Source organism: Parasteatoda tepidariorum, chromosome 6 (assembly GCF_982258835.1).
Source record: "Parasteatoda tepidariorum strain Cologne lab strain chromosome 6, Ptep-v5.0, whole genome shotgun sequence".
NCBI classification, from domain to species: domain Eukaryota; kingdom Metazoa; phylum Arthropoda; class Arachnida; order Araneae; family Theridiidae; genus Parasteatoda; species Parasteatoda tepidariorum.
The window spans coordinates 65,807,969-65,821,927 of record NC_141760.1 but is presented as its reverse complement, the minus strand read 5'-3'; the positions used below and the strand labels follow the sequence as shown (position 1 = coordinate 65,821,927).

Here is a 13,959-nt window from a genome sequence, read left to right as displayed (position 1 = left end):
TTCCTCAGCAGTCCATGTTAAAATAATGTAATACAAAGTTTCATTTTTATTTGAAAAAAGTACTGAGTTGATATGAATTAAAATAATTTTATGAACATGGCCATAGGTTTAAATTGATTTTATAATTTTGCTAATGGACTGTAAAGTTAAAGTACTTCTATAACAAAATTATAGCAATATTGACAAAAGTAAAGCAACATAGATTATAAAGAGGTGACAATAATGTGAACTTTGCTTAATATAAGATAATCTGCTTATAACTCGGGTTTTCTTTTCAGAATTTATACACCAATAAGAGTTATTTCAGAGCTTTTAAAACTTAAAGAAGTAATAAAATTTAACTAAGCCATTAAATATTCTGTAATATAATATAAAATAATGATAAGTATATTCAAAATATATTATAAAATATATTTTTTTCTTTTTAATTTCAGGGCATGATGATAACAGTCATTTTCATGCTTCATCTGACTTATATATTGCCAAAAATGCTGATTCTAGAAATCATTTTTCTCAAAGTGGAAGCATTAATTACCAAACTTCTCATGTTGATTTTTCTAGTCATTCCCATTTCGGATCTGAAAATACCATGGCATCAAACTTTGTACCAAATGCTGAAATCTTGAGCAATTCTCACGGCAGTGTTCAATCTTATCAAACAACACAATCCACTGAACCTCATTGGCAAAATCCTTCTTCACAGTATTATTCTCAACCAAACTTAGCTCATGAAACAATTAATAGCAACATGAGGCAAAATTTTGATTCCCAAAGTAATAATTTGTTTCATTCTCAAGGTTTTGACCCACAAAGTAATGTTTTACATCATTCTCAATCTCCTCACACAACTCCTCAACAAACGACTCATAACCAAATGTTTACACAGAGTCATACTCAATCTAATATTCCTCATATGACTCAAAATCAAATGGTTACACAGAGTCATACTCAATCTAATATTCCTCCTATGACTCAAAATCAAATGGTTACACAGAGTAATACTCAATCTAATGTTCCTCCTATGACTCAAAATCAAATGGTTACACAGAGTAATACTCAATCTAATGTTCCTCCTATGACTCAAAATCAAATGTCTACTCAAAGTCATATTCAATCTAATGTTCCTCCTATGAATAATTTTGATGAAGGATATGATGAGACGATGGCTTTGCTTCAAAATCAGGGATATAACACTGCTGGAGAATTTACGAATCAGTTTGCCAGTCAACATCATTCAGAGAAGCAAACTACTTCCTTTCAAAGTGTACCTTCTGAAAATTTAGGTTGGAATCAAGATTTTCATAGTAAACAACCTTTTATGCAGTCAGAACATACTCCTGAACTGGTAAGTAGTGATCATAATAACCTGAATAATCCCTCTTCTGTTTTAAACATGGACCACCTTCAGCAAATGGTAGATTCTCTTTTTACCGAGGATATTCCAATTACTCCTTCACAACCTATTGCTACTCAGGAAACTTCAACATTTCCATTTGAAGAGAGAATGGCTGCTAAGGTTGATAGAATCAGGAAACTAGCCAAGACGTTTGAGAGTACATTTGAGGAACATAGTAAAGTTGAGGATGTAAATGAGATGGAAGATGAAGATGATGAAGAAGACTATGTTGATTATGAAGCTATATATTCATCAAAATCTATGAAAACGTCTTTGTTGGATAAAACTGAGAAAGATTTGGATTTAGCTATGAAGACTGAGCAATCTAATACCGTAAGTGAACACTTAGTCACAAAAAGTGATATAAGTCATACAGTGGAAAGTGCGTTATCAGAGAGAGAGTCCAATGTTCAAGAAACTTCTACAAGTAGTACAGCTAATGTGCCAAAAGAGAGTGGAAATCAGGATTTATTTGAGGATTCTGTTTCAAAATCTGATCTACATGAAAAGAAAATTGAATCCAATGAAAATGTCTTTGAAAAGAAAGTTGGAGCTATTTTGGAAACTACTGAAGAGTTAAATAATATTAGTTCCAATAAGGATGAACATTCAAATGATGATTCTTCAAATAGTTCCATATCAGAAGAATCAGATGATACAGAAGTCTTATCTGAAGACAAAGAAATTGATTCTGATATTGATGCTGAAATATCAGATGATAAGGATTTAGTTTTTAATGAGAATGAAAATATACTTGATATAAATAGAGATACTGCTGAAAATGTTAATGGTTCTGAATCTTTTGATTTATCTAGTGATAGTTCTAAGTTAGATAATTTGTTAAATGTTTCAGAATTTAAAGAAACTGAAAGTAATCTTTTAAATGCATATCAAACTCGACATTTAAAAGATGTTGAAAGTGATGCTGATAGTTTTTCATCAACTGAAGAAACGGAGCAATCTGGAAGTAATTTTGAATTTGATATATACATAGCTGTAGAAAATACTTTTGTTGCTATCAGGACATTTATTGATGCCCTACTACCTTGGGTGAGTTCAGTTAAACAGTTTTTTTTTTGTTATAAGAAAATTGTAAACTTAAACAAAAGTAAATGATCCTTGTTATTTCTTAGAACCCTTTGGAATGTATATCTCAATATTCTCTTATATTCTCAAACATTCATTATTCATGCACCTCTTATTGTTAGTGCTAGCTTTTTTTCTGATTTTCGTGAAATTTAACTTCGTGTGCTGGCTTTGCTGGAAGAAAACTGGACAAAATGGGGGGGGGGGACTAAAATTGACCATTAAAATTGTCTAACAATTAATAGATGAATAATTTAAATTTAAGGCAAACAAAATATTGCATAGTACAAAAAAGTGCCAAGGTTAATAAAATACAAAAAGTTTTTTTTTTTTAAACCTATATTACTTATTTATATTATAATAATTTATTTTGATTTACGTTTTTCTCATTTTCCTGAATTAATAAGTACTTTTATATCTATATCAATTGTGTGTACTTATATTATTTCCAGGTTACTGAAAATTCAAATTTTTATTAGTAATTTTCATTATTTTTGTTTATAATAAATTTTTTGTTTAAAAAACTGATTTATGTAAAAATGTTGAGTACAAATTAATATGGTCCGTTTTCAAAAGATGGCTCTGGCTGTTATGAATGTTTCATAGTGGCAGCTGGTTTTGGTGGTTTCAGAGAGGTTAGACATCTGTCAATAATATACACAGTGTTTTCTCTACAGCGCGAGAATCTCGCCTATATTTTTCTTTTCTCGCAATAAAAAATTATAAACGCGAGAAGTTCGCGCACTCTATTGACCAATTTCAAAATGCTTGAATTTTGGAAAAACTTTCGTCTTTTGCCATTTTGAATAAAATCCGTTTCACTTTCTTCCTTGATCTTTCATTATTTTGAACATCGATCCTTGTTATCTAGTTTCCCTATTTACCAATATGGTTCAGAATCGGTGCGAACTGCAAAACAACCATCCCGAACTACGGAACCCCTTTTAGAACACATGTCTCTGCAACCACGTGTTCACCGTAGGTAAGGTTTCTTCTTGTAAGACGTTTAAATTTTTTGTGCATGAATGTAAGATGGACAAATACCTTGTTAAGGCGACATCTTCTACTCCGTAGTGGACAAATGAAAATTAAACAAATGTCGGTAGAAATGGTCAAAATGAAACAAATGCGGATATTTTTCAGTCAAATAAATATAATAGCTGATGAAAAAGAAGATATATAACATTTTCCATATGATGATGCAGCAAAAATATTCAATTAGAAGATGTTAAAAATGTATTATAATTGAAGAAATAATATTTTTCCAGGTCTATTCGTGTTTTTTTAATTTTTAGAAATCTCACTTAACTTTTTGAAATCTCCCCCTGTTTTTGAGAAAGGGTGAGAAATTCTCTCCCATTTTTTTCTGTAATGAAAACACTGATACAAATTATATGGCTTTGAGTTTCATACAAAAACCCTGTTTTTTACTTTGTTGAATGTGTCAAATTTTGTGGAGGATTTATGATTCTCTGCTTTAATTGGAAGAAAAGTACAACTGAAGCGCATCGAATGCTTGTAGAAATTTATGGTGACAATGCTCCAACTGATAAATCCTGTAAGGAATGGTTCGACATTTCAAGAATGATGATTTCAGCCTTGAAGAGAAGCCTCGTTCTGGACAGCCAAAAAAATTCTAAGACTAAGAATTGGAGGAGTTCCGCGATGAAGATCTGAGTCAAACACAAGAGGAGCTTGCAGAATCATTGGGAGTTACGCAACCAGCCGTTTCCGTATGATTGAAATCCATGTGTATGATTCACAAGCAAGACAATTGGGCTCAACACCAAAGCCGAATATTCATGGGTCGAAGCTCATGCTCTGTATCTGGTGGGACCAAAAGTGTGTTGTATACTATGAGCTGCTACAACCTGGCGATTCCATTATGGGCGATCGGTATAGGTTACAATTGATTCATTTGAGCCGTGAATTACGAGAAAAACAACCGGAATTTGAGCAAAGACGATCCATCCATCGTATTCGCCGGACATTGCTTCTTCTGATTACTGGTTGATCTGACGGATGCAGCACGATTTGGCAGGTCACCGGTTCACTTCTTTCGCGGAAATCGAAAATTTGCTCCTAACTTGGATCGCCTCAAAAGACGAGAAATTTTTTCGAGGTGGAATTTGAAAATTGCCTGAGAGGTGGGAAATAGTAGAAGCCAGCGATGGACAATACTTTGATTAATCTGCTCATTCATTTTATTCTGAAATAAATGCATTTTTGACCACAAAAAAACGGACCGAACTAATTTGTACACCCGATAAATTAGGAATAAGTTTTTCTCCTTAAATTTATGTTATTAGTAAATCCTTAACAAAATACAGTGAAGCTGTCAAAATGTGAAAAAAATAGGAATAACATTTATATTTAAAAAATTACAAATATTATTTTTTAAAATAAAACTTTTATGTTTCAATACAATTTTCAGCTCAAATATTAAGAAGCTTTAAAACTGTTAGCCCCTTAATGAAATTAATACAAATTTATAAAACCTTTAATCGATTTAAAAATGAGAACTTAGTAATTTGTGTATTTACTTTACGGTTAAATATTTTTTGTTTACTTTATAAATTATAATTAACATATAATTTCATGATTAAGTATACATTTTGTTTTAAATATATTTATTGAAAAATACCTTTTAACATTCTATGAAGGAACTGTTTCCAGTAGTCATACTTAATAGCACTTGGTTATGAAAATTAGTATGCTATTTACAATTATGAATATAATGTGTGATTTGTAGTATACAATAATATATAATTTGAATTTCAATTCTGATTTTTTCAGAGTTCTTTATATAATTATAAATCGAAGTTCTATTAGTCAATCATTGTTAACATGTCAATCATTGCTTCTTTCTTAAAAAATTGTTCAAAAAAAAATAACTGCTGTTCATTAATTTATTTTTCTTTTAAATGTTTTGCTATATTTACAGATTCCAGAACCACTTTATACCATATTAATGGATCTTGAAAAAGAAGGAATTTCTCCAAAAGTGACAGTGTTTACAGCTCTAAGTGCTATTCCATGCATAATTTTAATAGTTTCACTTGTTTTTATAAAGGTATGTCATTTTAAACTTCAAGTTTTATTTTTAATCTACTTTTTTATTTTCTATTAAGTTTTTGAATTTTTATTCATTTATCATGACTTTTACATTTATTAACTGGCTTTGACTAGCTGATAGAATACAATTGCTGTCTTAGATAAGGTATTTCTTAGGTAAGGTATTTGTAAGGTACAGTAGAGCTCCGATTATCCGAACTGCTCGGGACTGAACGTGGTTTGTTCGGATGAGTTCGGATAATTGGAAAGTTGTTTAGAATCTAGTTCAAATGATTATTATTTATGCACGAACTTTCCTTCTAACTTTTTCCAGGCTTTGGACTGGAAGTACTATCTAAAATAGCTCTGGCATGTTTAAAAGTATTTTTTTAAAAATATTTTTTATTGATTTATTTTTTTAATGTTTTTTTTTTCATTTTGAATTTTTTTTATCATATTTCAGCTTTTTATAATTTTTTTTGTCAATTACTGATTTTGTCACATTTTTCTTTATTTCCCATTGCAAAAGAAATCCAGCAAAGACTTTTGTTTCAAACAAGATGCTCTTTTTAGAGCAGCCATATCCCTTATTCTTTTTAAATAAATCAACTGAACTGGATCAACATCATTTTGACTCTCTAGACTGTCAAAATGAAGTTCACATTCTTGGAAGATAATTTTCAGTGGAAGAGGGCTAAAGGGGTATGTAGGTTTAACTGTATAACAATACATATATGTATGTCTACTATAAGAAAACTGCTGAAAAAGGTTATAAATTAAATATGGTCATCAAATGTAGTGGATATTATTTATTCTTCTAAATTTAGAAAAATTGTCAATAAGTTAAAAAGCATTCTAAACTTAAAAAAAAAAAAAAAAAACGAATTCGGACATAGTGCGGATAATTGGACGTTCGAATAATAAGGGTTCGGATAATCGTGCTCTACTGTTTTAGGTTTTACTAAAATTGATGAGCTTTAGATTTTAAGAATTCTTTTTGTAATGGTGATTTATTGTTTGATAATTAAAATAGCTGACTGAATAATATTGCTTCAAACATTGTAATAGTGTATGAAGCTTATGTAATAATTTTTTAGTGTATTAGGATTTGATTATGAGATTATTAATAAACAAGAAATTACTTTACTGCAGTGTTTTTTTAAGTCTAAATACCTACAATCATTGGTTTATTCTTTTATCAATTTGTAATTATGTTCACTCTTTGTGAATAAGTTTATGAAATCAAAATTATATAAAACCAATTACATAGTGATTCTTGTTGTTTTGCTATAGGCAGCAAATAGGGAAATCTAAAGCTTTTTATTGTTTTTCCAAATCTTCCGACGGCAATAAGTATTTATTTCTGTATAAGTAATTGAACTGTTTTTAATGCATAGTTAAATTAATTTTCACAAAATAGTATACTAATCTCTGTACAAAAAAATAAAATAAGGTATAGTAACTTGATTTTAAAACTATTTATGATTATTAATGATTTATTTTGAATACATTTATGATTATGAAAATATTTAGGATTATATGATTTGAAAATATTTATGATTATAAATATTAATGATTCTTTCTTCAGATGAAGTAATTTACTAGTAAATTATTAATCATAGCTACATTATTTTGTTCTTTCTGAAATTATGTTCTATGATATTTATATGTTTTAAAACTATACTTAGATAATAACCATTGGATTATAAAATTATTTTTCATGCAACTTATTATACCTTTATTAAAGATATGTATTTTACCAAACTCAAATGATTTAGTCAAATAGCATTATTCTGTTGCATTTTTATAATGTTTATGCTTATAGAGAAATTCCCAAACTAATTTCTGAAAAAGGTTTCCAGGAGTTCCATCATAAATCTTTTAAAAGATATGCACAAAATTTTTTTTATTGCTGAATATTTAAATCAACTTAATAATTTTAAATTTCCCATTATTTGTAGCAAATCTACAAATTAATTTTATTCTCTGTTTAACTTGTTAAACTTGTTTTTATCTAAATTTATTTTGCTTACATAAATGAAGGAGATGAACTTGAAAGAAATTGCTATTTTACTAAAATAAAACAAATTAAAGATAACTGAACATGCTCGCGTGTATAGAATATGTAAGAAAATGATTATCAATTCATAAAATTTTTTGCTACCTTTTTACAAAACATTTTGATTTGACTAACTATTATTTATTTTGAAGGAAAAGCTTTTTTAAAGACATGTTTTTTAACTATTCTAATATTTTATCCATTCTATTTCGGAATTATGTTTTGATATAAATAATGTGAAATGAAATTTCTTTACATACGTTTTGTGGTAAATGAAAAAGTACACATTATAAAATTATTTTCGTTATGATGCTACAGGTCGTCAATTTGCTTAAAAATTTTTTTTTAACAATCTGGGGGTTGTGCAGGAAATATCTATGATAAGGAGTTCCTGGAACTAAAAAGTTTCGAAACTGTTGAAATTTAGTACCTAATTGGAACACTTAAGAATGTGAAAAAAAAACCCCAAATGAAAACCTAATTTTTCTAATATTTTTACTTAATTAGCATTGGTATTGTTCGTTAACATCTGTAAATGGATGATTTTTCTGCAATAATACTGCTTACAGAAAAGCAAGGAATGTTCATATTTGATTTCACGAGCTATGTTCTTTAGTTTGACCTTAAAAGTGTGAGTAGCTTTATCAAAATCAGAAATTATTTTATGATTTCAACAAGCATGAGAAATGAAAACAAGAAAATTTCATATTTTAAGATCTTATGTTATGTGAAGTGAATATATTTAATTTTGAGCTCTATTAAAAATTATATTTACAAGACTTTGTGCCCTTACAATATTTTTTGTCCTGTTAAGTTGTTAAAATTTAATTTTTTACTAAAAAACTTTTTTCATGTAAATTTTTCTAATTGTGTATATTAGAAGTTTCTATATGAAATTTAGTGTGATTTAATTTAAATTCATTTGTATCGAAGAATATGATGATGATAGTCATTATGATTTCAAAAGTGTTAGCTGTTTTGCCTTATCCCAATTATCTTTACATATTTTGTATTGTAACTACTTTAGATAAAAATAAAACCCTAAGATAATATTTTATGTTTTGATTTTAAATTATTTTTCTTTTCTTTACTGAGTAGAATGTTTAAAATATTGAAATTGGCAATTTCATGCTAAGTTTTTTTAATACGTAATTAACATATTGAGTTACTCATAACTGAAAATTTCACCTATATTTATTATGACTGAAATTAAAGCTTTTTAAATTTCTGTTTTTTATTTTGTAGGGGAAATCGAAGGAAAATAAATTAATTGGTATGTTTTTTAATTTGATTAATTTGTTCCCTTTAATTTGCTTTTTTCTAATTCTAGTTATGTATCAGTTCTATTTCTGTAACAAGTTCCAGTTATGTGTCAGTTTTATTTAGTTTTTTTTTAACTGGTTTTATGTTATTAAATTTAAACTTCTCAAATTATTTATATTAAACACTTATGGATGTTTTCAAACTGTAAAAAAGCTAATTACTTTTTGTCCATGAATCTCTTATAGAATAAAGTATAAATTTGAATACCTTAAAAAGTATAAATTTATCTTTTAATTTATTTCTGAGGTATATTTTATTAATAGTAAATATTTTTTTGTAACTATTGTAAAATTTTTTTCCATAAAATATTTACAAATTTCTATATAATGATTTAAAACTTTCACTAATAAATTTTTTTTTTGCGTTTCATCAATTAGATTATGACTCACTAGTGTTTCTAAAGAGAATAAATTCAAAAATAAATTTTAACATATTTGCTGCATAAGTTATAACAAATTTCAAAGTAACAAAATTGCATTAAGATACTCAATAACTAAATTTCTGATAATTCAATTGGTTCACTCATCACAATCAATACTTTTTTGATTTATAAATTTTTTCAATTACCTTAATTTCCTGCATATAATCTGCTGATTACCCGTTAAAAAAATATGCAAAAATTTACCGGAGATGTGAACAAAAACCATATTGGTAATATATAATTACCCGGGAAACACTTACAAAATCGGGTTCTTGTTTGAGTTTCCAAACTCAAATATGTAATTTTTCGAATCCAATGTGAATTATCCTTAAAAATTATGTGTCTGCTCGCCCATTGCCTATTGGCTTATATGTGACTTAGATTTTACTGGCAGGAGGGGGAATTGGGATTCATTTTTATTTCTCATGTGCTAAATGAAATGCTGTATACAGGGTGCAGGTTATATCCTGAAATTTTTGTTATGTTGTTGAAATTAACATCTGCAGGTTATACAGAGCTACAGATAATACACAGGAAATTAGGGTAAGAGTAATCAAACCAAGTAATATTTCAATGAAGTGTTAATAATATCTGATTTCTGGAAAAATATCAGTTTATATCCTAAACCGGATTTGGAAGGAGCTGTTACAGAATTGAAGGAGCAAAATTTTTATGCTTTTATTTTAAAGCAAGTATGATAAGAAATTGATTGCTAACTTTAAGTAGTATGTTTTTTTTTCCGATTTTAATGAGAAAGCTTCAATGTGCAACTTTTTTCGAACTTTTTATCTTGCCTAAAATTTAACTTACAGTTTTGAATTGGTTTACAGGAATTAAACATAAACACAGTCATTATTTAACTGTAAAAGTTTTTGTGAAGCAATGCTTAAAATGTTTAATATTTAATTTTCTTTTGAGCTAAAATTTGAAGGAAAAAAATACTAAAACATCTGGTGTGCGAGATAAGTCATAAAATTACTTGATATAACTTTTAACAGTCATAAAATTACTTGATATAACTTTTAATAGGCAGTCGAATGTGTACTTTTTGAAATTATATTAGTTTAAGAGAATTGAAGTGTAAAATATTCTTTCAATAAAAATTTTACTTTTATTTTTTGGATCTTTATAAAAGTAATAATTTTGACTAAAAAAATTATTTTATGTTTATCAATATTCATGTGCTACTTTTAATTTAAGCAGCATGCTATTATAGCACAGTTACCAAGTTTTAACTTAATATATTTATTTATAAGTCAAATAAACTTCCACAAAATTGAGAAAACTGATTTAAAGACAAAACTTTCTGTAAATAATTTTTTATAAAATACTTGAGTCTGCAACGAATGCAGCTAAGAAAGTGAGTGAGCCATTTTGTGTGAGAGGGTTTCAATATTTTTGTAGAAACTAAAAAATTTTTTTGATTATAATACTTGGAATTAAATTGCTCAAAATAAAACTGGTTACTTTAATTTTAAGAAAAAAAATTGAAAATTTTGTTTGAAAAAACCCTTTTGATTCTTTTAAAGTTGTGGTTGTCACTAATTCTTAGTGTAAACTAGCACTGCAATTGTTTGAGCCTTTTTTTCTTGCAGATAACTAATAAGTCACATAATGGATTTATAAAATTTAAAGCAAATTTGTTTACTAACTTTTGGAAAAATGAGTTGAAATTTGCAAATTTATTTTGTGAAGTATATTCTGTACTTACAGTGGTACCTATATAAATTTTTATATTTGCAGCTAGACTTACAGTTTTGGAAAGAAATTTTTATAATTTAACTGCCGAGAAGATAATTCTAGAAGAAAAATTAGAAAAAGCTGAATTAGAGGTGAATGAGTAAATTTTTCTATTTTTGTGAAAGTTCAATAAGTAAATAAAAAAAAATGTACACAAGCGTGCAAAAGTTTTTGGTCAACGTGTGAAAGGCATTTTAACCTTTCTATGCGTTTTTTTCTTTTTTGTAGAAATGATTTCGACTTTGTTTAGTCAGGCCAACATATATATTACACTTTATTTCAGAATTTTTGCTATTTAATGGAAAATGTAATCTTTGGATTAAATTTAAATTTTTGCACTCAGTTCAGTTGAATATTTCTTTTTTTTATATAATTCGAGTCTTGTAAGAACTAATTCTTCAAAAATAAATGTCAATAATAAATTAAAGTTAAAATCACGAAATAAATCCGTCAATAAATATGCAAAACTTATGCTTATTTGTTAAAATTGTATCTTTCAATTGTATTTTCATCCAATTCTTAGATGTAAAAAAAATTGCTTCACGAAAAACAAATACCCAACTGATATGAAAATTGCATTTGATTTAAAGTGACTTTCAAAGCGCTAACTTTGCTTTCTGATTGATAAGCATATAATGTTTAAGAATTAAATTATACATTATTTATTACATTTCCAATCAACCGTTTATAATATTGAGTTTGACCAAACACGCGAGTGTAAATGTTTAAATTGGATAACTAATTTTTTTTAGTGTAAATAAATTTTATGGTTGGTCAATATGATTTCATACAACTTTTCAGTTTAATCTAATTTTTACTTTTTGTAACAAACTTTTTATTACATAAAAATATTTATCTAACATTTTTATTGTGAAATGGATTGATGTCTGTAACTTTGTAAAAAAACATGAAATTTTTTGACAAAATGTGCAAAAATCTCTACACACATCCTTAGATCGCTTGCTGTAGCTAAAAGAGTTTATTACAAGAAATATATTTTTAAAAAGCATGCCATATGATGTCAAATTTTTTTTTGAGATAAAGGGATGTAATACATCTGAGAATTGATAGGATTAAATTTTTTTTATAAGAAAAAATTTAAGGGTCAGCAATACAAATTTTAAATGTTACTCTTGTACACTGAAAACAAATTGCACAGACATCGCTTTGAAAATTGTGTGGCATAGTGCCTCATTTATGTACAGGTGAGAGTGCTATGGATATTGCTAGTAGTACTGGGGTTATGGTAAAGACAAAAGTTGTAACATAAATTTAAAAATTGTACTTTTTTCTTTATTCCAGAAAAATGTGTTCTATTTTTAAAAAGTATTTAATTCTTTTGGTAATATAACAAAGAAAGGCAATGGTTGGAAAGCCATAAACTATTCTATTCGGCAGTGATAGATTATGAACCACATATCTCCAATTTATTTTAATTATTTTTAATTTTGTTTTTTCATTTGCTTGTAATCTATGATTTTTATTTTATTGATGTTTATTATTGCTATTATAACAATCTTTAAAAACCCATTACATTTCTTTAGCTCCAAATTTCAAGAGGTGTTATTGAAGAAGAAAAAATATTATCATTTAAATTAAAGACAGAAATTGAGAGTCTGAAACAGCAGCTTGAGGTAATTTATTATAATTTCGAACAAAAAATTGAGTTGAAAAATATAATTGTCATGTATTTAACTTTATACATTTTATTTGGTGTTGAATTTTAAACATTAGGAAACTACTTTGGAATTGGAAAAAAATGTCGATGAAGTAGAAACTGTGAGAAAAAGGGAGCATGAATATGTTGAGCTGATTCATGATCATGAAAAAGAACATTTAAAGTTATTAGAACAGGTAAAAAAATTGTTATGTAGAGAAATCATTAAAAAATGACATATTTTAGATGAGATGTTTTAATTTATGCTTTGTTATTGATCATAATTTTGAGCAAATTTTAATTTTTGTTTTCCTTAGAAAGGGGAAGTTGAAAATAGAGCACTGGAATTTGAAGAAACATTAGTTATGCTCAGAGAGTCATTGCAAGAAGTTAGTAAGAAAGAAATCTGTTTAATTCTTAAACAATATACCATATTTTTTCGATGTAAAAATATTACAAAATAGAATTTTGATTTGTTTTAACTATTTAGGGTTTTATCTCTCATGCATTCTTAAGTTATGTAAATCAAATGTTTAACATTTATCTTTTGTGTATTTTATAATGAAGCCTTTATATTAGTAGACTATTCAATTAATATCTTAGTAATCACATTTTATTAGCAGGAAATTTAGCACAATTTAATGTTGCTTTTTCAAAAATTGAAAAAAAAAAATATATGTCACAACATGACTGAAAAATAAAGAGACTTTTTATCTTTTTCATTTTTTTTTTTATTATTGTCAATCCTTACATTATGTTTTAATGTATAGCAAATCATTAGAACTGTATTATTTAAAAATATGTTTGTGATGTGCATTATTTCTTCATAGTTTTTTCACTTTTCTCTTGATTAGTACTCTTTTAATGTTGATTTTAGATGCTCTTAACTTTAATTGTATTATTTTCTTATTTGTTGATTTGAATTTATTCAATCAAAGAAATATGTTAGAAAAGGTTTTATTTAATTTATATTTATATATTAGTTATTTTTAATTGATATTTAGTTTAGTCTCACATATCTTAAGTTTTTTTCATATCTTTTTATGACTTTTGTTTTTTAAATTTTTTAGAAAGAAGTGGAATTACAAAATTTGCTTGCAGAAAAATCAGAATATCGTCAAGCTAACGAAATTTATGAAGAGAAAGTTAGCCTGCTTCAAAAAAATTGCAACCAGCTTTTACAAGAAGCTGAAGTCTGGAATTTAAGGTTTAAATTTTATTGT

General features: G+C 27.0%; 1 protein-coding gene across 2 annotated transcripts in view; it reads left to right on the top strand.

The window, feature by feature from the left end:
- Window positions 1-13,959, top strand: part of LOC107445254 (uncharacterized) — a 36,448-nt gene that overhangs the window by 9,448 nt on the left and 13,041 nt on the right. For both annotated transcript variants that reach the window (XM_016059607.4, XM_087165969.1), the window contains 8 exons: window positions 435-2,446; window positions 5,427-5,555; window positions 8,841-8,868; window positions 11,083-11,171; window positions 12,624-12,713; window positions 12,814-12,933; window positions 13,054-13,125; window positions 13,807-13,943. In XM_016059607.4, coding sequence (XP_015915093.2) covers window positions 435-2,446; window positions 5,427-5,555; window positions 8,841-8,868; window positions 11,083-11,171; window positions 12,624-12,713; window positions 12,814-12,933; window positions 13,054-13,125; window positions 13,807-13,943 — 2,677 coding nt within the window. The remainder of the gene's footprint in view (window positions 1-434; window positions 2,447-5,426; window positions 5,556-8,840; window positions 8,869-11,082; window positions 11,172-12,623; window positions 12,714-12,813; window positions 12,934-13,053; window positions 13,126-13,806; window positions 13,944-13,959) is intronic.